Raw genomic sequence first — 26518 nt, forward strand, 5'->3', positions numbered from 1 at the left:
ATATGCAGGAAAAGACATAAATTAGATTGGGTGTAAGAAGTATGTGCAAAATATTCCAAAAATGCAGGCAGGAGTAGTGAAGACTGCTAAAGTGGGAAGATCTTTGAACAGTTTGAGAGATTTAGCAAAAGCTCCCCGTAGAGGGAAAATGTAAGAAGGATTCTTCACACAGAGGGAACAGCATGTGCAAAGATGTGATAGAGTCTTGAAATAGCATGGGGTTTACTCAATTTGGCTATGACTGGAAGTCATATAAGAAGGAGATAATGACACTAGATGAACAAGGGCAAATTGGGGCCAGATTGTCACAAGCCTTGTATGCTAAGTAATTTGGAATTTATCCTTAGGTCGCGGGGAGCTATTGATGGTGTTTAGTTGATGGAGTGCTGTTATTAGATTTGACAACAGCATGTGAAATGAAAGACCCCGGAAGGGCAACCAATTTAGAGACTGTTAAAATATTTTAGGAGAAAATGTTTGAAGTGATTATAGCTGTGGGAATGGAGATACAGTGTTAGAGTCAATAGTTATGTAGTAGACCAAATTGGAGATATATGTAAGCTTAGAAATACTGGTAGTGGCATTATAAAAATTAAATAAATGATTTATATTATTATTGAGTTAGCTAGGGGAAAAGAATTCCAATATTTGATAACTTATTAGTTTTGTATATATTTGTACATTTTTAAAAAGAGTAGTGCCAAACTAAGCCTAATTTAGATATTCAGAATCTCTATGTTACGATGCTCTACTTTGGTGGGAGATGCGTTAATTTTAACAGCAAAAGCGCTATTCTAAAGATGTGATTAAACATTCTATATTATGTCCTTCCCTAAAAGGCATTTCAGAAAACCTGATAATTTAACCAGAATAAAGTTCACAAATAAGTGACACTCTTTCTGCCTACTCTTTCTTGAGACGTGGAATAGGTCCAGTGAGAAACTTGGCAATTTGAGGATGTTTTCCAGGTGGAAATATTCAGTTTTTAAATACATTGTTATACAAAAGCACACTGATCCTAATACATGAATAAAAATATTATTCTTGTAGGTCCATATATATGGGACTGATTCCTTACAACTCCCCAGCTGAAACCCTCCTAGGAGAATTTTAGGCTTTGATTTTAGATAAGAAGTAATATGCCTTTGATGGAGTACTGATCTTTAAGTGAAAGATATCCTCAAACTGGAGAAATAAAACCTTTAAGATCTTAAAAGAGGTCTAGGAACCTCAAGGAGCTAGGTCAGGTTGGGATGGGATGTACTGCTAACTAGCTTATTCACCCTGAACAGTGTAGTTAAATTCCCTGGGCCTCAGTCGCCTCATTTGTAGAAATAAGGGTGTTGAAAAATATTACATGAAAGGAAAGTTCAGAACTAAAATTTTAAGCCTCTAGTTACATGGATCAATCAACACTTTCAGCATCTTTGCCAAATCTCCACTTTTTAATCTCAAATGAGTCTCCCTTAATTTAAGCCTAAGAGAGGGAGGTTGGAAATCTGTAATAATTAAATGCTTTCTCATTCAACCTTGATGAAAATATCAAACTACCAAAACAATCCCCTGTCCTGAGTGTTATCATAAAGGTTATTAACATATTTTAAAGTTGAACACTTGTAAACTAATCAAAGTAACGATGAGGGAGAAAACCTATACTCTTGAGTGTTACCTTGTACTGTATGTTTTACACATACTATTTAGTTTGTCTTTCAACAGACATTTTCTTAGCCTGCTAATGGGATTCCAATAATGGGAGTCATCCTCTTATGAACCAATTATTTTATTAGAAGCCTACTGATTTCAAGGGACTGTGCTTGATGCAATATGTGCTCTTGTAATTATTCTACCCATCTATATATGTAATAAGTGCTATTAAAGCCATTTGCCAGCAAGGGAATATGTTCAAAGAGATTAAGTAACCCGTCCAAAGTCACAGAGCTAGTGATCAGGAGAATCAAAATTTGAAGTGAGATCTACCTAATTCCAGGGCCTGCTGTCTTTCCAGTTCTCACACAGCACCCTTGTTTTTGAACAGACAATTGAAGATTGAAACCTGCTTGTTAAAGCCTCTAATATTAATAGTTATAGCATAGGTGTACACCTACACAAATAAAATTGTATCTACACCTGAAATCTTTTGGATTGATTTAAATATTGGACAGATAAATTGCATAATATATGAGGAAAAAACACACAAAAACAAAGCCACTAGAATATAATTACTATAAAAGAAAGCATGTATCTCAGTAAATCCAAATATTTTTTGTGTTTTTCAAAATGAAAAGAGCAATGATGTTGCTTTAAAATGTTTATACTGTGTCTTAGTCTGTCTGGGATGCTTTAACAGAATACTATTGGCTGGATAATTTATTCCTTACATTTCTGTAATCTATGATCAATCAAGGTGCCAGTAGAATCAGTGTCTAGTAAAGGGCTCACTGTCTGCTTCATGGATGGTGCCTTGTTGCTGTGTCCTCTCACGGCAGAAGGGACTAGTGAGCTCCTTGGAGTTTCTTTTATAAGGGCACCATTCCCATTTACAAGGATAGGGTCCTCATGGCTTAATCACTTCCCAAAGGCCCACCTCTTGGTACTATCACATTGGGTATTAGGTTCCAATATACGAATTTGGAGGGATGTCAACATTGAGACCATAGCATTCTATTCTTGGGCCCCCCCAAATTCATGTCCTTCCTATGTGAAAAATACACTTATTTGATCTCAATAGCCCTCAAATTCTTAACTTGTTCCAGCACTATCTCAAAAGTCTATAGTCTTATCTATATCTTATCTAAATCAGATATGAGTGAAACTTAAGACATGATTTATCGTTCTCCTGCTGTGAACCTGTAAAATCAAACATGTTATCTGCTTCCAAAATACAATAGTGTGCTGGGCATAGGATAAACACTTCCATTCCAAAAGGGAGAAAGAAGAAAGAAGAAAGAGGCAGTAGATCCTGACCAAACACCAAAACCAAAAAGGAAAAAATTAAATCTTAAGGCTCCAGTATAATCTTTTCTTAAGAGCATATCTGGTGAGAGCTCAGAAGAAGAGGAAAGCTATAGAGAAAGCTTTAATATTCTTGAATAAAATCCTCTAAATTTTGCCTTCTGGATACACAGGTGTGGCTGTTGGACACCAAAAGTTCCAGGGGGGCCTGCCTCCATAATTTTGCTGGGCGTAGCCCATTTTCCACCTCTCACAGGTTGGAATCTCATGCCTGTGGCTCTACCAGGCTGAAGTTGGAAGCCGGTGGCTCTAGCATTCTGGGGTTTCTGGGTGACTCCACCCCCATAGCTCTGTTTGGCCTTGCCCTATAAGGGACACCACAGTGGCCCAACCCCATGGTTCCATTATTCATTGCCCCAATAATAGGAGTTCTTACTGTGGCCCCACACCTGTGGCAGTTGTCTACCCCAACCCCAAGGCTGTCTGTGGCAATTTTTTTGAAATTTAGATCAAGGCAGCCAGACACTTGCTTCATGTTCACTCTGTGCCGTAGTGGAAATTCCAGTATGTGAACATCACTAAGACTTACTATATTTGACTTCCAAAGGGACAACCTGAGTTGCATCTGGGCCTGCTTGCACCACAGGTAGGCTGGCTAAAGAACACCACACTGAAAGGTGGGGAGAAGAGCCTTGAAATTGTTCTGCTCCCGAGCCTCTGGCATTCTGGGCCTGTAATGGATGGGGTAGCCTTGAAGACCTCCAAAATGCTTCTGAGGTCATTCTTACATTGTCTTGATAAATAGCACCTGGCTTCCACCCATCTATACTAATCTCTTTATCAAATAATCCCTTGGCCACACCCTTGATATTCTCTCTCTCACATGCTTGTTCATTCTTTACAAGATGGCCAGGACGAGGATTTTCCAAATCTTTTTCTGCTTTCATTTTGGTTATACATTCCATTCATAATTCCTTTCTCTCTTGCATTTTACTATAAGCAATGCAACAAAGCCAAGTACCTCTTTTAACACTTAGAGATTTCTTCTGGCAGATATCCTATTTTATTGCTGTTAAGCTCTGCTTTCCACAAAACAATAGGATGCAAACACAATTCAACCAATTTCTGTGTCATTTTCTTTTTTTTTTTTTTTTTTAACAGACACACAAAACATGTTCCTCATTCCCATTTGAGGCTTCACCAGTATGGCCTTTATGATCTGTATTGCTACCAACATTCTGATCACAACCACGCAGATAATCTCTAAGAACATTAAAGTTTCCTCTATAGCTTTCCTCTTGTCAGCTCTCACCACATTTGCTCTTAAGATCCTTCTATATCAATGTACCTCAAAACTCTTCCAGCCACTACCCATTACTCAGTTCCAAAGCTACTTCACATTTATAGTACGTGATGTAATGACAACCTCATTTCTCAGTACGGATTTCTCTTACTTTGTTCAGGCTACTACAATAAAATACATTAGACTAGGTAATTTAGACACAGCAGAAATGTATTACTCCAGTTCTGGAGGCAGAAAAGTTCAAGACTAAGGTACCAGCAGAGTTGGTGTCAGGTGAGTGCTGGGTCTGCTTCACAGATGCTTTCTTGCTGTATCCTCATATGGCAGTTCCCTGGGGCCATTTATATAAGGTCACTAGTTTCACTCATGAGGGTAGAACCCTCATGACAATCACTTCTCAAAGCCTCCACCTCTACCTTTGAAGACGTTTTTTCTTTTCTTTTTTTTTGAGGTGAAGTCTCCCTCTGTCTCCCAGGCAGGAGTGCAGTGGCATGATCTCGACTCACTGCAACCTCTGCCTCCTGGGTTCAAGCAATTCTCCTGGCTCAGCCTCCCAAGTAGCTGGGATTATAGGCTCCTGCCACCATGCCCAGCAAATTTTGTTTTTGTTTTAATTTTTACTAGAGATGGGGTTTCACCATGTTGGCCAGGCTGGTTTTGAACTCCTGACCTCAAGTGCTCTACCCGCATTGACTTCCCAAAGTGCTGGGATTACAGGCATGAGCCACTGCACCAGGCCTAATACTGTTATATAAGATATTAGGTGTCAACATATGAATTTTGGGGAGACACCAACATTAAGGCCATAGCACCATGATTTAGTGGGATATTTGCATATTAGAGTTTGCTATGTTAAAGTAACTACTACATTCCCTACCTACAGCCTTCTCTGAACGGGTTGTGTATTAACATAAGATAAAAATATCTCCTGAGAAAAATTTTAGAAATAACATTGCATATATACCTTAGCTTAGAGATTTCATTTTCCATTTAATGAAAAGAAAGTTAAATATTAGAAAATTCTATTTTGACTGGAATTTATTTTTGACCGCTTGTATCAAAGTAAATAAATTCAGATTTACTTCTTTTCAATTTTGGTTGCTTGTGCCATTGAACTTTAGATATCTTAGGCAGAGAGGTAGTATTTTGGAAAAGAAAAGGCTGAAAATACTGTGTGGATAGTAATAACAAAAGGGTGAACTAAGAAAAGTTATGTTTGACCTTGAGGTTTTAAGTTTATATGTTCCAATAAATTGTTTTTTTCAGGATACTCTTCTGTGTATCAAAAAGTGATTTCACCTTGTGTTAAGTCAGTTGGTTATGTACATATTTTATCCAGCATACTGGAAAAAATTATACTCTAACTGTTAATTTTCTCTGAAGAGTAATAGTTGGGTATGATTCTGAACTATAGTTACCACTGAACTCTTTTATATTTCGTGAGCAAAATTGTTTAGAATTTCTAGCAATTATGTTCACTACAGCTCGTCATTTAAAGGATAACTGTTTCTGTACCCCTAGACCTGCAGAGCCTCATATTAAAGTGTCAATATTGTAGTCTAACTCTATTGTTTGTTTATTGCTTTGGGAATCCAGTTTGTGTTGTAAGGGGGCAGTTCTGTGTTTGGATTTAAAAATCTAAATCATAACCCATGCAGTGTTAGTCTAATTAATGTTGGAAAAAGGAATCTAGATCTCAGCATGTTACAGGTGAAATGGCGTAAAATATGTTTTAAGAGTTTGTTCTGAAGACAAAAATAAAAACACTGAAAGAGATAAATAGAATATTTTGTGTTCACATATTCCGAAACCCAATCGGTCTTGCATTTGGATTTTTAGAAAATGTAAATGTTCACTGTAGCCCACTGAAAAAAAAAAAAAAAAAAAAAAAAAGAAGAGGAAATTGAAAGAATACTTCCCACCAACCACTTCCACTATTTTATAATATTCTAGAGTGTTTCTTTCTTGGTAAGATATTGCATTTTAGTACTTTTGAAAAAAAATTCTATCATTCACAGTCCATTACAAACAGTAGACTTCACAGGCTATTTTATGCCCACAGTGTTGATGTGCTGCTGTTTACAATACAATAAAAGTTAATGGAAGGGAGCAAAATACAATTCAGTTACTATAGAAATGTTTCTAAACCAGTAAAATAAATTGAAATTAACTGCCGTTTCTAAAATGTCTTAGAATTTCAGTGTCAATCATGCCTTTCAGTTTTGTCCTTTGAATACATTAAGTTCGTATGTATGTTTAGGGATTTTATTTTATTTTATTTTATTTATTTGTTTATTTATTTTGCAAATGTCATGTGTTCCACATGCTTGTAAACATAGGGACATTTTAAGTATTACCCTCATTTGAGTTTTCGATCATTTTCAACAACCCTATCTATTCCAAATACAAGGTGGTGGAGTATGTGAAAAGAATAAGTAGATTAGGGATCAGTAGGTTTACTTCAGGTTCAGTTACTTCCTAATTTAGGCATGTTGTTTTGGCAGACTATTGTGCATTGTTCTTATTCATAGTATAGGGGTTCTATGTATTCAGTGACTTCTAACATTTCTTAACAGGAATTTGGCTGAGGTTGAATCTAGGACAGAGAAGCACTGTTCTACCAATTTTCTCACTTACTCTTCCCTTTTGCTGGGACTACCTGGAACACTGATATAGTTGGGATATTTGTTCCTGCCCAAATCTCTTGTTGAATCATAATTGCCAGTGCTAGAGTTGGGGCCTGTTGGGAGGTGGTGAGTCATGGGGGCAGATCCCTTATGGCTTGTGCTGTCTTCATGATAGTGGTCATTTAAAGGTATGTGGCACCTCCCCACCTGCTTCTTGCTCCTGTTTTGCCATGTGATGTGTCTGGTCCCCCTTCTTCCTCTGTCATGATTATAAGCTTCTTGACGCCTCACTAGAGACCTAACAGATGATGCCAGCACCATGCTTCTTGTAAAGCCTGAAGAACCATGAGCCAATTAAGCCTCTTTTCTTTATAAATTACCCAGTCTCAGGTACTCTTTTACATTTTTATTTTAGAAATGTATTTATCATTGCAGGAATATGAGAAGACCAGATACTAAACTCATGTAAATAGCTATACTTAATATCTCTCCCAGAGGCAAATGCTTTTCAAAGGCTTCTATTTTTTATTAAGACTCTCTAACAAAGAAATTCCTTATGTATATGTGTGTTGAATATAATAATTCATATAGTAAGTACTTATAGTCAGGTTCAGACTATCACATTTCCGTGTACTGTGAAGTCTTTATCACCAGCAGAAGGGCCCAGAAAGTTTTGAAGCAAAAGGAATATGCTTTACCAAGTGCATGAAGCAATGTTGCTTTGTTTACTTGACAGGTTAGAGAGAATTGTCATCATCCTACTAATGTATTTTTAGTCAGTCTTGTTTTCAAAAAAGTATACTACAGTTTAGAGAGTCTGCTTTATAAAACTTTACATTAATTAACAGGAATACTCTTTAGATAGCAAATATTGAAATGGCTATATTTGACCTTCTATTATAAACAATTTAAAAATAGGTAAAGGACAGGAAGGGATTAAATGATATTAAATCTAATACTCCTAATCTATATGGACAGTACATATTATTTGAAATGAGAATGTAGACAACATGAGGCAAGAGATACTAGAAAATAATGGGCCATGGATGCCTTCAGCTCTAATAATGGCTTAAATCTGAAAAAGATTTCTAAATACAGTATGAATTTCTTTTTTTATTTTATTTTGTTTTATTTATTTATTTGCTTATTTTTTGAGACAACGTCTCACTCTGTTGCCCAGGCTGAAGTGCAGTGGCACGATCTTGCCTCACTGCAACCTCTGCCTCCCGATCTCAAGCTATTCTGCCCCAGCCTTCCGAGTAACTGAGACTACAGGCATGCACCACCATACCTGACTAATTTTTATATTTTTAGTAGAGATGATGTTTCACCATATTGGCCAGACTGGTCTCGAACTGCTGACCTAAGGTGATCCACCCTCTTGGTCTCCTAAAATGCTGGGATTAAAGGTGTTAGCTGCCACTCCTAGCCACAGTATTAATTTCTATGCTTTGACGTTATGTATTACACTTATTTAACTGACCCAGTATAAACTACTACACTAAGGAGGGAAACAAGTTTATTTTGGACATTTGATCAATATCTCTATTCAAAAGTTAGCATATAATCTACTTTCAGGCACTATCAGCCCTGATTTTCCTGCACTATGACATATACTAAAAGGAAAAACTACTTCCCATCCCAGCAAGGTCTCATTGAAGGACTATGATATTTAATATCAGAAAAATAAACTTTCAATATTCTATCATAACAGTTGGAAATGTTGGCCATCCTTCATGTTCCTGTCATTTCTTAATGCTTTTTTTTTTTTTGAAAAATTGATTTTGAACCTTGTTGCCTAAATTTTATTAGTGATACTGTTTGTTACTATCAAGTAGGATGGCATTAAAGAGTAAACAGGCAAAATGTTCACAGAGGCAAAAATTAAGCAAAACACTTAAGAGCTGCTCGTTGTAAGTTTTAGGAAATAATTTTTTTAAAATGGTTTGCACAGTAACACCAAAGGAGACATACATAATGATTAGCAAAGAACAAATGTCCTTGGCCGTAAGGTTATATAAAGCATGCTCTTTTTTTCCCAGGTGCTTTTAACTAAAGCTCTGGCTCAACGATCCTTCTCTGGAGATTAGTCTACCTCGGCCATTTTCCCACCCACCCACTCTTTGTCACTCTTCATCAACTAGAAACCATTATCCACCCACCCTCCCACTGACTGCTGTCATGAATCTTCCACTTTCTTTGTCACGTTAAATCACTTTCTACCGCCATCTAATTTTATCACCTGTTTACCAGACTATAGTTTTTCATAGCCTCTGTTTAACCTCACCCCATTTTTTCAGTGCTAATTGTTTTTCTTTATCATCACTTTCTTTTCGTTTTTCACACTATGTTACTTTAAGTCACACCCTATCTTCTCTACATATCTTGTTGTGCTCTTATTCTTCTAGAAAAATATCAGGGCAAATTATTATTGTCAGGGTCTCTCAAAAGAGGGGATCAAATGAGCATACTTGGTTCTCTCTTCTGAAGACAGATGGTGTTTTAGTTAAGCTAGATAGTTTGCACCATATTACCCAGGGAATGGGTGTCATGGATGGTTTTTGATCTGGGAAGACATATGTTAGATGAAAAGACATGAGAAATATCAATTAGTGGGAGTTCTGGTTATCTTGGCTTTGCCTCTTTGCCCTCTTCCTGTGCTGGAAAGCTGACTTATGTGGACTACCTCACCCAGGTTCTTTTACCTTCCCACATCAAGTTGAATTTCCTCCATGAATTGCATTGCAAGGACATTAGATAGTGGACAGAAAAAGAAGTCAGAATATTTATCCATCTCCCTTCCCTCTATGCTCAACTGTAATGATTTAGCAGCGCCTGAGTCTATCTACGAAAGGCCACTGCTCTTGTTGGATGGCTTTATTCACCTCAGCTGCATTTTTCACTAGCTTCTGATAACAGATCTAGTAAAAAGCAATGCATTACTTGTACCTTTGCATGCCCATCTCTATAAATAATTCTTTATTAAACCTTCTTCAATTATCACTTAAAGATATGTTTTCTATTTTCTGCAGCAATTCTGACTAATATAAAAGAGATTGGAAGGGATTAAAAATAAGGTGAAAAGTTAGAATAATTTTGCAGTATTACTGGTGTGACGGGATATGAGCCTTTACTTGGGATAATGGCACCAAGAATTCTTTAAAAAATGGGAGTGTCTTAAATATATTAAAAAGAAAAAGATAGTAGGATTTAACGTTTGATTTGATATGTTTGTAAACTTTAAAGTTTTAGGGGATTACCTTTCCAAACATAGCCATAGAGTGGGGGATAAGTTAACCTTAATGGATCACTGATTGTTCAGGTATTTCCTTCAAATCAATATATAAATACTTGATAACTCAAGTAAATCAATTCTAAGCTCCTGTTACTCTAATCTTGATTCCTTCATAAAAGTAATAACATAATTTGGTGATTGCATTCTATATCTTATTTTTTACTTTTGAAAATATGAAGACTTTACAACTTTTATTTTATTTTATTTATTTTTTATTATTATTATTTTTAGACGGAGTCTTGCTCTGTCTCCCAGGCTGGAGTGCAATAGCATGATCATGGCTCACTGCAGCTTCCGCCTCCCGGGTTCAAGGGATTCTCCTGCCTCAGTCTCCCGAGTTGTTGGGATTACGTGCACCCACCACCATGCCCAGCTATTTTGGTATTTTTAGTAGGGATGGGGATTCACCATGTTGATCCGGCTGGTTTCAAACTCCTGACCTCAGGTGATCTGCTTGCCTCGGCCTCCCAAAATGCTGGGATTACAGATGTCAGCCACCACACCTGGCATGCTGGGATTACAGATGTCAGCCACCACACCTGGCCTATAGTCATTTTTAAATAATACATTTCAGTGATTGCTGGGCATAAAGTAATATTTTAAAATAGCATTTAGATTTTTAAACTAAATCTGGGGAGATAAAGAATGGAAAATAAGATAGTATTACTAGTGAAATGTCTATTGACATACTCAGTGCAGAAAACCATGTCAAAGCTATCAATATCCTAATGCTGTATCCTCCCATAACACTAACTATGAGACTTTAACTCAAGAAAAGCTGAGAACTGTGTAACTGGGTCATTAGCTTCTTAAGTATTTAAACTAGATTAGTCAGAAATACAAATTTAGAATGATATTACCCAGGAATATACTTGTTTAGCATTATAAATTCTATCTAAAAAAATGAATAATCAAGAGGATTGTAATAGAGTATATCGAGCTGTGAGGCAACAGTTAAGCCAAAACCATGTTCTGAATAGCCACCTTTTCTTTTTTTCTTTCTTTTTCTTTCTTTCTTTCTTTTTTTTTTTTTCTTTTTTGAGTCAGACTCTTGCTGTGTCACGCAGGCTGGAGTGCAGTGGTGCGATCTTGGCTCACTGCAACCTCCGCCACCTGGGTTCAAGCGATGGCCACCTTTTCTATTTGTCGTAATTACACTGAGCTTTAGCAGGATAGCATCCAACTCGACTCAAAGGGAAAAACTCCCAAAAGGAGTATTTATTTGACTTACTTATTTTTGCCAAATATCAACCCTTTTCTTCTGAATGATATAGTCTATGAAATAAAAATTAGGAACCTAGTGCTTGAGTGGAATTCTGGAAAAAGTACAATACATAATGCTGTTACACCAAATAGAGACTTAACTATAGTAAGCAGCTATAAAATAGGCTTTAGATATATAGTCAGTACCTGTGAAACTACAGCCCATGTAGCAGCTCTGTTTATTCTTTTTTGTGTGTCTACTGAATACCTGTAAATGAAAGATTTATTAAATGTACTTTTCACGTTTCTCTGTTAATTAAGCAAATGCAGTTTTATATAGACAACTGGTCATATAACTTTTCTCTTAAAAATGATAGTCATCATCATTTTTAGGCAACATTGACTACTTTTCCCCTAAACTTAACCACATCTCAGCATTAGTTAAGGGTTTGTTTGTTAAACGTTTTTCTCATACCTTCACATCTCATGTTTATTTTTATTAGCTACGTGTACTTTCTGTCTTACTCTGGTTTTTGTTGCTATGATGAAATACTACAGACTTGGTAATTTACAAAGAAAATAAGCTTAGCTGGCTCATGGTTCTGGAGGCTGGAAAATTCAAGAGCATGGCACTGGCATCTGGTGTCATCCCATGGTGGAAAGGTATCACATGGCCAGAAAGCACGCTCCGGAGAGAGCTAAGATTCAAATACCAGTACTTTTAATTACTAGTTTTTTTCTACCCCTCTTTTGCCGAGTTACTTAAATTTTCCACATCTTAGTTTCCTCATCTGTAAAATGAACTTTACTTGTGTTGGTCCATTCTTACACTGCTCTAAAGAACTATCTGAGACTGGGTAATGTATAAAGAAAAAATGTTTAGGGACAGGATTCAGAGACCTTCCAGGTTGGGGAACACATCCATGTTTTGAGAGAGTGGCACACCCCCAACTTTATAGGGACAGAAGCTCCTGTGATTGGGACCCTTCCAGACTTTGGCCTATGCACCTCTTCATCTAGCTGTTCATTTGCATCCTTTTTAATAAACTGGTAAACATAAAAAAAAAAAAAGAAAAAAGAAAAAATGTTTAATTGACCCACAGTTCCATAGGGCGTTCAGGAGACATGACTGGGGAAGCCTGAGAAAACTTACAATCATGGCAGAAGGGCAAAAAGGAAGCAAACATATCTTCACATGGCAGCAGGAGAGAGGGAGTATAGGGGGGAAGTGCTACACACTTTAAAACAACCAGATCTCGTGAGAACTCGCTCACTAGCAGGAGAATAGCAAGGGAGAAATCCGCTCCATGATCCAATCCCCTCCCACCAGATCTCTCCCTCAACACTGGAGATTACAATTCAGCATGAAATTTGGGTGGAGACATGGAGCCAAACCATATCACTACTACTGCACAGTAGAGTTTTTAAGAATATAATATAAAATAAAATAAAATATATAAATTGCCTCTCCCACTGGCCTAATTCTAGTGCACCAAAGTGCTTAATAAATATCACCTGTAGTTACTGCTGAATAATTAAAAAAACTGTTACTTTTGATGTGCTAATTGGCAGATTCTTACAATAACTTTACTTTTCTTACATAAGTAAATTCAATCTCTTATGGATTGAGATCCTTAAAAATGATGATTATTTTTTGAGCCCATATTTAATGATTATACTATCACCTTTGCATCTAACGAGATTCACATTAAATGTTTTGAGGCTTTCAACATTTCCCAAAAATTTTTATTTTATTCTAAAAATCTTGAAATCTATATATAAGGTAAAAGGATCTTATAATAATCACCCATCACCAAGATTCAATTAATTACTAACATTTTGCCACATTTATTTTATCTTTTTTGTATGAATTTATAAAGTCAAAGAAAAATGGTGGGATTAGTTTGTATAAATAGCTCACACGTAATTAATTATAGTAAAGTGTCCTTCTTTTCATTCTATCTAATTTCACTTATTTATTTTAGTAATGATATCTATGTCTGCAAGAGCACATAGATAATTAAGTTGTGTGCACATCTAGATTTTTACATCAAAATTCAAAACATCTAAAGTGTACAAATCTGGATTTTTAAAATCTGGATTTTTAAAATGCATCCTTCATATGCATGGTATCTGTTCTGAGATTAATTTCTAACTAGATTTTATATTAGAAATAGTATTCAGTGACTTAATATATGACTTATGTTGACGTTTCTAATTTTATTTCTTTTATTTCTATTGTCTCTTATTTGTAGTGAGTTATCTGATAACATTTGGCCTATCAGAATACAAATAACAAATCAAAAAAATTAAAATATCTGCTTTAGTTGATAATACAAATTTACTCAGCTTTAAAAAATAAGGCTGTAAAGCTTCTTGTAAATACTAAATTTTATTTGAAATTTTGATAGTTTTTTAGTTACTACTGAATGAGGAATATGCCATACATTAATTTTCAGTCATTAAAATCTAAGAAAAAAGTAAATATTACTGGAAATATCGTACCTTTTTTCATTAATGAATATGTCAGAATTTCTAAAAGTGTATCTCAAAATTAATACAGAAAAATTGTATGTTTGTATAAGTTAGGGAATTTTCATCTTCTCCATTTATTATTTGTCAATCTTGAGAAAGTGGAAGCACAAAGAAAACTCTATCACTGTTTAAAATTATTTAAACCCAAACCACTGAACAGATCTACCATATCTTATTTACCAGATAGGACCCTGGACTCTCTCAAATGAATAATTCACATTTGTGATGCTCACTCTACTGTTTACATTTAAACATCAGAAAGAATAATTATAAAACAATTTTAATCTGCACCTAAACAGTTTTATGACCATTAAATTTGCATAATACATTATTATCTGCCACGCTTATTTCCCTCTACCCCATCCCAGCTCACTTTGCAAGTAAAAGTGCTCATAAAATCTCAGTGGCTGAAAAGGTTTATAGTAGTTTCACAGCCACTTTATTTCCAGGTAGTAGACACATTTCTTCCAGGATCTATAATTTAATCATTTTACATGTGAAAAAAGTAGGACAATGACATTTAGATTTAGGTATTTAAGTTAAGAACAACCAGAAGGAGATATATATGTATATATGTAAATATGTGTGTATGTATACACACACATATATAAATTATGAATTTTAAAATGGTGGATGGTATTTGTTTCTGGTGAAGCAGGCTTTAATGGTGAAAGAATCACATTCATTTTTTTTCCAGTGATTGAACCAAGCCGAATCTGAGCAAAGCTAGCTCCTGTGCCCAATCTTGCATTCTCTTAACCGGTAATAAAGAACTTTGCTGGCCTGACAGGTTGTCACAGCAATTATTCACATGAAGTTCTGTAGCAGTTGTATCTGTCAGCCCATGTAGTATTGAATATTTTAACTGGCAGTCTTCCAAGACTGAACATTAATCTTACCATCTCCTATTACAGTCCCTAATCAAGATATTCCAGGGGTGATTGCACTAACATTGTTTGAAGACTACATCTACTGGACTGATGGGAAAACCAAGTCACTCAGCCGTGCCCATAAAACATCCGGAGCAGACAGACTCTCACTGATTAACTCATGGCATGCCATCACAGATATCCAGGTGTATCATTCTTATAGACAACCTGATGGTAATTATTCTTTCCATGATTTCCATAAATGCATTAACATCTTTCAGTAACATTCCATTTTTTATTCTTTCAAGGTTAAATGTAATTTTATTTTTGATGAAGATTACTAGATTTAATTATTTAGCATCACTTTATGGAAGAATTCAATCAATATGAAGTACTGCTCTTAAGGCATATGATTAGAAGCTCAATAATAGGACAAAGAATTGTAGATTTGTTCAACTCATATAAAGCTAAAATGATAATAATGTATTTAGTCAGATAAGTGAAGACTGTATTCTTGAAATAATTTGTTTACAAAATAGAGGATCCTTAGTTTCTGTAATGTTGAGTAGGAGGAATTATGTTTAAGTAGCTCTAGGGTTTTAAAACTGACAACTCTATCAACTTTTCTTCAGCATATATTTAATAGGAATTTCATCTGGCCTTGTGAAATAAAGGTTTGATTATTTTCCTTAAAAAACCTATCTGGCCTATAAAGCAAAGCCATTACACTCCTAGGTATAGATCATTGTTTCATTGTTTTATTTTATGTTTGTATTTCTGAACATATGTTTGTCTTCATCCAAAATGCTTCTAGTCTTGTTTATTTTTCTCATGGACAGTTTTTTCCTACTAAAATTCTTGTTTTGTAGAAATGCACCTTTAAAATTATTGAATGGTCAAATTAATGTCAATGGACAATGAGTAGCATTTGTGACAAAGTAAAATTATATTTATAGTCTTGATGAGTTCTTGATTACAAAAATTTATTCCAATTCAAGTTATGAAGCTTAAATGTCCTATCTCTAATCCCATGTTATATTATTAGTTTTGATTATCTTGTTTTGTTGTTGTTGTTTCTTTCTTATCTGTAGTCTCCAAACATCTCTGCATGATAAATAATGGTGGTTGCAGTCATCTGTGCCTTTTAGCCCCTGGAAAAACCCATACTTGTGCATGTCCTACCAACTTCTATCTGGCAGCTGATAATAGGACTTGCTTATCCAACTGCACAGCCAGCCAGGTGAGTGGAGGTCTGCGAATCTTCTTCTAGAGTGTATGGTGAAACATCAGTTCTTTTGTTTAGCATAACATTGAATGATCATTCCATGCCTTGTAGAGATGGTCACAGAATAAAGGAAAAGCACTGTAACACCTCATTAAAATGGGCCTTAGCCATTAGGAAGAATAAATAAAGGCCAAAAAGGGAACGAACAAACAAACAAACAAAAAAGAGAGAGATAGAAAAAAGTATTTCACAGATCCACACAAATAATGTCTCAAATCCTAAGTGGGCATAGCAGCAACAGCAGAGGAGATTTTATGTAGTTTAATAAGGCAAGGTGATTGAGGAATGGTGTAGGTAAAAGGAGGTGGAGTTTAAACAGAGCAGGAAATCTCTCCAGATAATATGCTCTATGTCACTGTCCCCACTTTCCATTTCTTAGAGTTGGTGATCTGGAAAAGATAAATTAAATAGAGAGTAAGTCTCTAGATTTTGTTTTTATTAAAATAAATTATATGCTCAAAATAACTTTATTCTGAAACCTTTTTTTCTTTAAAATTTAATTATTTTCAGTTGAAGATATCCCAGGAGTTAAGTTGTCTACTGTATTGTAGTTGCATGGACTTGATTTGATTACTTTCAAATTTTGGACAATAGTCATATCACATTATAAAACTGTACTTTGTAACACATGAGCCACTATCATGTTGGATTTAAGATAAAACTGTCAAACTACATTTTGTCTTTTAAATGACTAAATTTGTTTTTAGAATCCTGTGTTTGAATTTGCTAATTTTCCAGTTACTAGCAGTGATTTCATTGCAAGAGACCGAGTTTCTCTTAGATTGTTTCTATCTTCAAAATGGAGAAGCTAAATTTAGCTTAGCTTGCCTTTCAGATTAGACTTAGGACTATCTTGCACGAAAGAACTGCATAAATAATAACTACTAGGACTTTTTCAGGGAGTCAGAATGTGTAGAGGTTAAGGGCATAGATTCTGAAGCCAGACCCTCTGTGATCATAACCCAGACTCGACTTTAAATTGAGTTTGTTACTTCTTGGTACCTTGGTTTTCTCATCTTTTAAATGGGATTATATACTATTTCTAAGCCATATACAGATTAAATGGGAAAAGTCCCTGGTACATAGTAGATTTTGTTTATTACTCTTGTCATATGCTGAAGCTGAAATTTACATAAAAAGTCATGTGTGTAGTGTGAGCTGCCCTCAGGAGGTTCTGATGGCTCGTTGAAAGCACAAGCCATAAACTCTGCTTTTAATACAAAATGTGTTATTCTAATTATATGTCCCTGAGTATTTGTGTAAAAAATATTATTTTTAAAGAGCTGGAAATTTAAGCCATTATGAGAGAGAAAATTAGCGACTGGATTATTCTTAGTGGTCAAATTAAAGAGAGAAATAACATTTTTTAATATTTTAAAATAGAATTATCAATACTGTTGGTGCTATTTAGTCAAATGTTCAGGTAGCATCCACTCAGATTATTCTAAAATAATCTTTGGTCTCTTGCTTTGGAGTGATCATACATTTATCAGTCTGTTGAGGCCCAAAACTGAGGCTGTCACTGGCTTAGTAGGGATGATGCCTGCCTGAGTCACTACAGTGGCGATGGTTTAATAGCCAACTAAAAATAGAGCAAAATCACGGTATTCTTTGAAGCACAGGTGAACATCTCAAATAGCAAGGCACAGAGAGTAAAACATCAGACTCACTACAGGCATCAAAGGGGTAACACTTTTTAAAATATTATATATGAAAATCTGTAACTGTTTATCCAATGCCAACAAATTAGATTAGTCAAATAAATGAAAACCTAACTCGCCCTGAAAGTATTATTTATCTAATAAAATTATTTCCCAATTTGGTATCCATGATGACAACACTAAAATATTTGTATTTTTTAAATATCCCCAATAGTCTATCATGAATTTTTAAAAACTTAACAATAGCAAGACAGAGCAAACAAATCCAAATGTGGACAATACTTTTCAACCATATTTCTGAAAACAACAGAAAAAGAGGAGGTATCACTTCATTAGTTTCATCTTCAAGGAAAAAGTTAATTGCCCAGTCCCGGTAGCTCACACCTGTAATCCTAGCACTTTGGGAGGATGAGGCAGGTGGATCATTTGAGGTCAGGAGTTGGAGAGCCACCTGGCCAACATAGCGAAACCTCATCTCTACTAAAAAATATTAAAAATTAGCTGGGCGTGGTGGCATGGACCTGAAATCCCTGCTACTCAGGAGGGTGAGACATGAGAATTCCTTGAACCCAGGAGGCGGAGGCTGTAGTGAGCCAAGATCGTGCCACTGCATTCCAGCCTAGGCAACAGAGTGGAACTCTTGTCTCAAAACATAAAAACAAATAAAAAAAGAAGAAAAAATGTTAATGAAGAACAGGTAATGCAAAGTGTTAAGTGGTTATCCCTGTAAATCTTCTCATTTGTGAGACCATTTTACCTCTGGTTCTTTTATGATCTAATGAGAAGAAAATCTATCTCTTGTATACTTCTTGGAGAAAAATCAGTTTGTAGAAACATGATTTTCAGTGAGGTAGACCTTTAAAGGAAGCAAATTATCTAGGCAGTTTACAATCATGCTAGTAAGTATTCTGACGAAAATTTTGCATTCTTTGTTTATTCTTACATAGGGATTTTGATATATCATCTACTGATTGTCAGCAAATGACATGTTCACCAAATAGTATTATTTTAGGAAAAAACAGGCAAATCACATCAATAAGAATTCTATTAGAATTGAAAACATAGTCTGATAATCTAATAAAAGTTAAGATTAAATTCAATTCATATAACACTAGTCATTTAAAATATTTAATGAAAATCATTTTAATTAGAAAAAAAGTCAACTTAAAAATGGCTTTACTTGGGGGGGCGGAGCAAAATTGCCGAATAGGAACAGCTCCAGTCTCCAACTCCCAGCACGAGCGACACAGAAGACCGGTGATTTCTGCATTTTCAACTGAGGTACTGGGGTCATCTCACTAGGGAGTGCCAGACAATCGGTGCTGGTCAGCTGCTGCAGCCTGACCAGCGAGAGTTGAAGCAGGGCGAGGCATCGCCTCATCTGGAAAGCGCAAGGGGGAAGGGAATCCCTTTTCCTAGCCAGGGGAACTGAGACACACAACACCTGGAAAATCAGGTAACCCCCACCCCAATACCGCGCTTTAAGCAAACGGGCACACCAGAAGAATATACCCTCACCTGACCGGGAGGGTCCCACGCCCACGGAGCCTCCTCATTGTTAACACAGCAGTCTGCGGTGATCTAACCGCAAGGCAGCAGCAAGGCTGGGGGAGGGGCGCCCGCCATTGCTGAGGCTTAAGTAGGTAAACAAAGCCGCTGGGAAGCTGGAACTGGGTGTAGCTCACAGCAGCTCAAGGAAACCTGCCTGTCTCTATAGACTCCACCTCTGGGGGCAGGGCTCAGCTAAAAAAACAACAGGGGAAGCAGCAGAGGCCTGAGCAGACGCGAACAACTCTGTCTGACAGCTTTGAAGAAAGCAGTGGATCTCCCAACACAGAGGTTGAGGTCTGAGAACGGACAGACTGCCTGCTCAAGTGGGTCACTGACCCCTGAGTAGCCTAACTGGGAGACATCCCCCACTAGGGACAGTCTGACACACCACACCTCACAGGGTAGAGTACACCCCTGAGAGGAAGCTTCCAAAGTAAGAATCAGACAGGTACACTCGCTGTTCAGCAATATTCTATCTTCTGCAACCTCTGCTGCTGATACCCAGGCAAACAGGGTCTGGAGTGGACCTCAAGCAATCTCCAACAGACCTATAGCTGAGGGTCCTGACTGTCAGAAGGAAAACTATCAAACAGGAAGGACACCTATACCAAAACCCCATCAGTACGTCCCCATCATCAAACACCAGAGACAGATAAAACCACAAAGATGGGGAAAAAGCAGGGCAGAAAAGCTGGAAATTCAAAAAATAAGAGCGCATCTCCCCCTGCAAAGGAGGGCAGCCCATCGCCAGCAACGGATCGAAGCTGGTCAGAGAATGACTTTGACGAGATGAGAGAAGAAGGCTTCAGTCCATCAAACTTCTCAGAGCTAAAGGAGGAATTACGTACCCAGTGCAAAGAAACTAAAAATCTTGAAAAAAGAGTGGAAGAATTGACAGCTAGACTAATTAATGCAGATAAGGTCATAAACAAAATGACAGAGATGAAAACCATGACAGGAGAAATACGTGACAAATGCACAAGCTTCAGTAACCGACTCGATCAACTGTAAGAAAGAGTATCGGCGATTGAGGATCAAATGAATGAAATGAAGCGAGAAGAGAAACCAAAAGAAAAAAGAAGAAAAAGAACTGAACAAAGCCTGCAAGAAGCATGGGATGATGTAAAAAGACCAAATCCACGTCGGATTGGGGTGCCTGAAAGTGAGGGGGAAAATGGAACCAAGTTGGAAAACACTCTTCAGGATATCATCCAGGAGAACCTCCCCAACCTAGTAGGGCAGGCCAACATTCAAATTCAGGAAATAAAGAGAATGCCACAAAGATACTCCTCGAGAAGAGCAACTCCAAGACACATAATTGCCAGATTCACCAAAGTTGACATGAAGGAAAAAAATCTTAAGGGCAGCGAGAGAGAAAGGTCGGGTTACCCACAAAGGGAAGCACATCAGACTAACAGCAGATCTCTCCGCAGAAACTCTACAAGCCAGAAGAGAGTGGGGGCCAATATTCAACGTTCTTAAAGAAAAGAATTTTAAACCCAGAATTTCATATCCAGCCAAACTAAGTTTCATAAGTGAAGGAGAAATAAAATCCTTTACAGATAAGCAAATGCTTAGAGATTTTGTCACCACCAGGCCTGCCTTACAAGAGACCCTGAAGGAAGCCCTAAACATGGAAAGGAACAACCGGTACCAGCCATTGCAAAAACATGCCAAAATGTAAAGACCATCGAGCCTAGGAAGAAAGTGCATCAACTAATGAGCAAAATAACCAGTTAATATCATAATGGCAGGATCAAGTTCACACATAACAATATTAACCTTAAATGTAAATGGACTAAATGCTCCAATTAAAAGACACAGACTGGCAAACTGGATAAAGAGTCAAGACCCATCAGTCTGCTATATTCAGGAGACCCATCTCACATGCAGAGACATACATAGGCTCAAAATAAAGGGATGGAGGAAGATCTACCAAGCAAATGGAGAACAAAAAAAAGCAGGGGTTGCAATCCTAGTCTCTGATAAAACAGACCTTAAACCATCAAAGATCAAAAGAGACAAAGAAGGACATTACATAATGGTAAAGGGATCAATTCAACAGGAAGAGCTAACTCTCCTAAATATATATGCACCCAATACAGGAGCACCCAGATTCATAAAGCAAGTCCTTAGAGACTTACAAAGAGACTTAGATTCCCATACAACACTAATGGGAGACTTCAACACTCCACTGTCAACATTAGACAGATCAACGAGACAGAAAGTTAACAAGGATATCCAGGAATTGAATTCATCTCTGCACCAAGCGGACCTAATAGACATCTATAGAACTCTCCACCCAAAATCAACAGAATATTCATTCTTCTCAGCACCACATCCCACTTACTCCAAAATTGACCACATAATTGGAAGTAAAGCCCTCTTCAGCAAATGTAAAAGAACAGAAATTATAACAAACTGTCTCTCAGACCACAGTGCAATCAAACTAGAACTCAGGACTAAGAAACTCAATCAAAACCACTCAACTACATGGAAACTGAACAACCTGCTCCTGAATGACTACTGGGTACATAACGAAATGAAGGCAGAAATAAAGATGTTCTTTGAAACCGATGAGAACAAAGATACAACATACCAGAATCTCTGGGACACATTTAAAGCAGTGTGTAGATGGAAATTTATAGCACTAAATGCCCACAAGAGAAAGAAGGAAAGATCTAAAATTGACACTCTAACATCACAATTAAAAGAACTAGAGAGGCAAGAGCAAACACATTCAAAAGCTAGCAGAAGGCAAGAAATAACTAAGATCAGAGCAGAACTGAAGGAGATAGAGACAAAAAACCCTCCAAAAAACCAATGAATCCAGGAGTTGTTTTTTTGAAAAGATCAACAAAATTGACAGACCGCTAGCAAGACTAATAAAGAAGAAAAGAGAGAAGAATCAAATAGACGCAATAAAAAATGATAAAGGGGATATCACCACCGACCCCACAGAAATACAAACAACCATCAGAGAATACTATAAACACCTCTACGCAAATCAACTAGAAAATCTAGAAGAAATGGATAATTTCCTGGACACTTACACTCTCCCAAGACTAAACCAGGAAGAAGTTGAATCCCTGAATAGACCAATAGCAGGCTCTGAAATTGAGGCAACAATTAATAGCCTACCAACCAAAAAAAGTCCAGGACCAGATGGATTCACAGCTGAATTCTACCAGAGGTACAAGGAGGAGCTGGTACCATTCCTTCTGAAACTATTCCAATCAATAGAAAAAGAGGGAATCCTCCCTAACTCATTTTATGAGGCCAACATCATCCTGATACCAAAGCCTGGCAGAGACACAACAAAAGAAGAGAATTTTAGACCAATATCCCTGATGAACATTGATGCAAAAATCCTCAATAAAATACTGGCAAACCAGATTCAGCAGCACATCAAAAAGCTTATCCACCATGATCAAGTGGGCTTCATCCCTGGGATGCAAGGCTGGTTCAACATTCGCAAATCAATAAACGTAATCCAGCATATAAACAGAACCAAAGTCAAGAACTGCATGATTATCTCAATAGATGCAGAAAAGGCTTTTGACAAAATTCAACAGCCCTTCATGCTAAAAATGCTCAATAAATTCGGTATTGATGGAACGTACCTCAAAATAATAAGAGCTATTTATGACAAACCCACAGCTAATATCATACTGAATGGGCAAAAACTGGAAAAATTCCCTTTGAAAACTGGTACAAGACAGGGATGCCCTCTCTCACCACTCCTATTCAACATAGTGTTGGAAGTTCTGGCTAGGGCAATCAGGCAAGAGAAAGAAATCAAGGGTATTCAGTTAGGAAAAGAAGAAGTCAAATTGTCCCTGTTTGCAGATGACATGATTGTATATTTAGAAAACCCCATCGTCTCAGCCCAAAATCTCCTAAAGCTGATAAGCAACTTCACCAAAGTCTCAGGATACAGAATTAATGTGCAAAAATCACAAGCATTCTTATACACCAGTAACAGACAAGCAGAGAGCCAAATCAGGAATGAACTTCCATTCACAATTGCTTCAAAGAGAATCAAATACCTAGGAATCCAACTTACAAGGGATGTCAAGGACCTCTTCAAGGAGAACTACAAACCACTGCTCAGTGAAATCAAAGAGGACACAAACAAATGGAAGAACATACCATGCTCATGGATAGGAAGAATCAATATTGTGAAAATGGCCATACTGCCCAAGGTTATTTACAGATTCAATGCCATCCCCATCAAGCTACCAATGATTTCTTCACAGAATTGGAAAAAACTGCTTTAAAGTTCATATGGAACCAAAAAAGAGCCCGCATTGCCAAGACAATCCTAAGCCAAAAGGACAAAGCTGGAGGCATCACGCTACCTGACTTCAAACTATACTACAAGGCTACAGTCACCAAAACAGCATGGTACTGGTACCAAAACAGAGCTATAGACCAATGGAACAGAACAGAGTCCTCAGAAATAATACCACACATCTACAACCATCTGATCTTTGACAAATCTGAGAGAAACAAGAAATGGGGAAAGGATTTCCTATTGAATAAATGGTGCTGGGAAAATTGGCTAGCCATAAGTAGAAAGCTGAAACTGGATCCTTTCCTTACTCCTTATACGAAGATTAATTCAAGATGGATTAGAGACTTAAATGTTAGACATAATACCATAAAAACCCTAGAAGAAAATCTAGGTAGTACCATTCAGGACATAGGCATGGGCAAGGACTTCATGTCTAAAACACCAAAAGCAACGGCAGCAAAAGCCGAAACTGACAAATGGGATCTAATTAAACTAAAGAGATTCTGCACAGCAAAAGAAACTACCATCAGAGTGAACAGGCAACCTACAGAATGGGAGAAAATTTTTGCAATCTACTCATCTGACAAAGGGCTAATATCCAGAATCTACAAAGAACTCAAACAAATATACAAGAAAAAAACAAACAACCCCATCAAAAAGTGGGCAAAGGATATGAACAGACATTTCTCAAAAGAAGACATTCATACAGCCAACAGACACATGAAAAATGCTCATCATCACTCGCCATCAGAGAAATGCAAATCAAAACCGCAATGAGATACCATCTCACACCAGTTAGAATGGCAATCATTAAAAAATCAGGAAACAACAGTTGTTGGACAGGATGTGGAGAAATAGGAACACTTTTACACTGTTGGTGGGATTGTAAACTAGTTCAACCATTATGGAAAACAGTATGGCAATTCCTCAAGGATCTAGAACTAGATGTACCATATGACCCAGCCATCCCACTACTGGGTATATACCCAACGGATTATAAATTATTCTACTACAAAGACACATGCACACGTATGTTTATTGCAGCACTATTCACAATAGCAAAGACTTGGAATCAACCCAAATGTCCATCTGTGACAGACTGGATTAAGAAAATGTGGCACACATACACCATGGAATACTATGCAGCCATAAATAGGATGAGTTTGTGTCCTTTGTAGGGACATGGATGCAGCTGGAAACCATCATTCTTAGCAAACTATCACAAGAACAGAAAACCAAACACCGCATGTTCTCACTCATAGGTGGGAACTGAACAATGAGATCACTTGGACTCGGGAAGGGGAACATCACACACTGGGGCCTATCATGGGGAGGAGGGAGGGGGGAGGAATTGCATTGGGGAGTTAGACATGATATAAATGATGAATTGATGGGTGCTGACGAGTTGATGGGTGCAGCACACCAACATGGCACAAATATACATATGTAACAAACCTGCACGTTATGCACATGTACCCTAGAACTTAAAGTATAATAATAATAAAAAAAAATGGCTTTAAAATAGAGACTCTTCTTGTTTCAACTAAACTTCACCATATTGGGATTGCATTTTATCCTTGTATTCGTATTAGTAGACACATATTTAGTAGTTTCTTTATGACTTTTTCTTGTAGGTGATAATTACAATCTACACTTTATTTTATGATGATATTAGTCTTAGAGAACATTTATGATGAAGACTTTTATATTTATATTTAGCATTAATCTTTTTTAAGTTACTGAATTTAAGTATGTAAAAATGAAGCTAAGATATGAAATAGAAGAGATCTTCCTGTGAGAATAAAATATTGATTAACATGAAAAATAAGATAAGTATATTTTACCCTGGCCTCCCTTAACTCAAAACCCTTTAATGTTATTATCAAAGTCAAATGAAGAGCAAAATCATTATATCATATATAATTCCAACAGTTCATGTTTATTTAAATTGGGCTCATTTAGTGAATAAAAAAATATGCAATTTAGATATTTTTGCAATCATGATTGGGAAGACTTTGAGGATACTCAGGAGACCTGCTGTTCTCCTACTAATGTGTTTTAATATATTGTAATGACTAGAAATATTTAATGTTAAGGGTAACTGCTTTCCCTCGTATCCCCAGACAGTCACTATCTATAAAGGTAAGTTTTCTCCTCTCATATTTTATGAAACACACACACACACACACACACACACACACACACACACAACAGAAATGTACAAGCTAAGCAAATATGGAAAAATCAGTTGAACAGTCAGATCTCCCTTTGGATTCATAGAGCTCTATTCCTTCTTGGATTGCCACTGGGAGACAAAATTCACACTTATATTTTTTAAATGATGTAAATCTATCATGAATCCAGTCCATCATATCCAGACAAATTTAGCAAAAGGCAACATCAAATAATCTCTTATTTGAAGAAAGTAACAGTATTCTAAATAAACAAACCTTTAAATTGCTAATCTATTTTCATTAGTAATAATTCAGCCTAGGCTATAGTTTTCTGTTACAAATCTTTCTTGTATGTAACATGCTAAGATAAATGCCAGCTTGCTGTCAGTCACTTATATGGAAATAACAACATAAGCACTTCTAAAAGAAGTTAATAACTTTTAGAAAATCATCTCAATTAACTTTTAGAAATGTTTTTAATTCCAGATGAATATTGTGATATATGCTTTTCAATGAAGTTCTACTAAATTGAAGAGGAAAATAATTTGATATACCAGGAGAAATTGACTAAATGTTACATACTGCTTGGTTTAACTAATTTCAAGTGATTTTTTTTTTTTTTTTAGTGACAGCTACTCCAGATGCATGTGCTCTGTATGGAAAGTGAGATTTTTGTCTTTAATTCCTTCTCTCTGAGTGGTACTGAGAAAGTAATTAGTTTACGGTCATAGATTACTAAAACATAACTGAACTGAGCTTTTTGGTC

General features: G+C 36.6%; 1 protein-coding gene across 1 annotated transcript in view; it reads left to right on the plus strand.

The window, feature by feature from the left end:
• Window positions 1-26518, plus strand: part of LRP1B (LDL receptor related protein 1B) — a 2016348-nt gene that overhangs the window by 1753195 nt on the left and 236635 nt on the right. The window contains exons 61-62 of the mRNA XM_030916410.1: window positions 14830-15018; window positions 15876-16024. Coding sequence (XP_030772270.1) covers window positions 14830-15018; window positions 15876-16024 — 338 coding nt within the window. The remainder of the gene's footprint in view (window positions 1-14829; window positions 15019-15875; window positions 16025-26518) is intronic.

Source organism: Rhinopithecus roxellana, chromosome 14, assembly GCF_007565055.1.
Source record: "Rhinopithecus roxellana isolate Shanxi Qingling chromosome 14, ASM756505v1, whole genome shotgun sequence".
NCBI lineage: Eukaryota > Metazoa > Chordata > Mammalia > Primates > Cercopithecidae > Rhinopithecus > Rhinopithecus roxellana.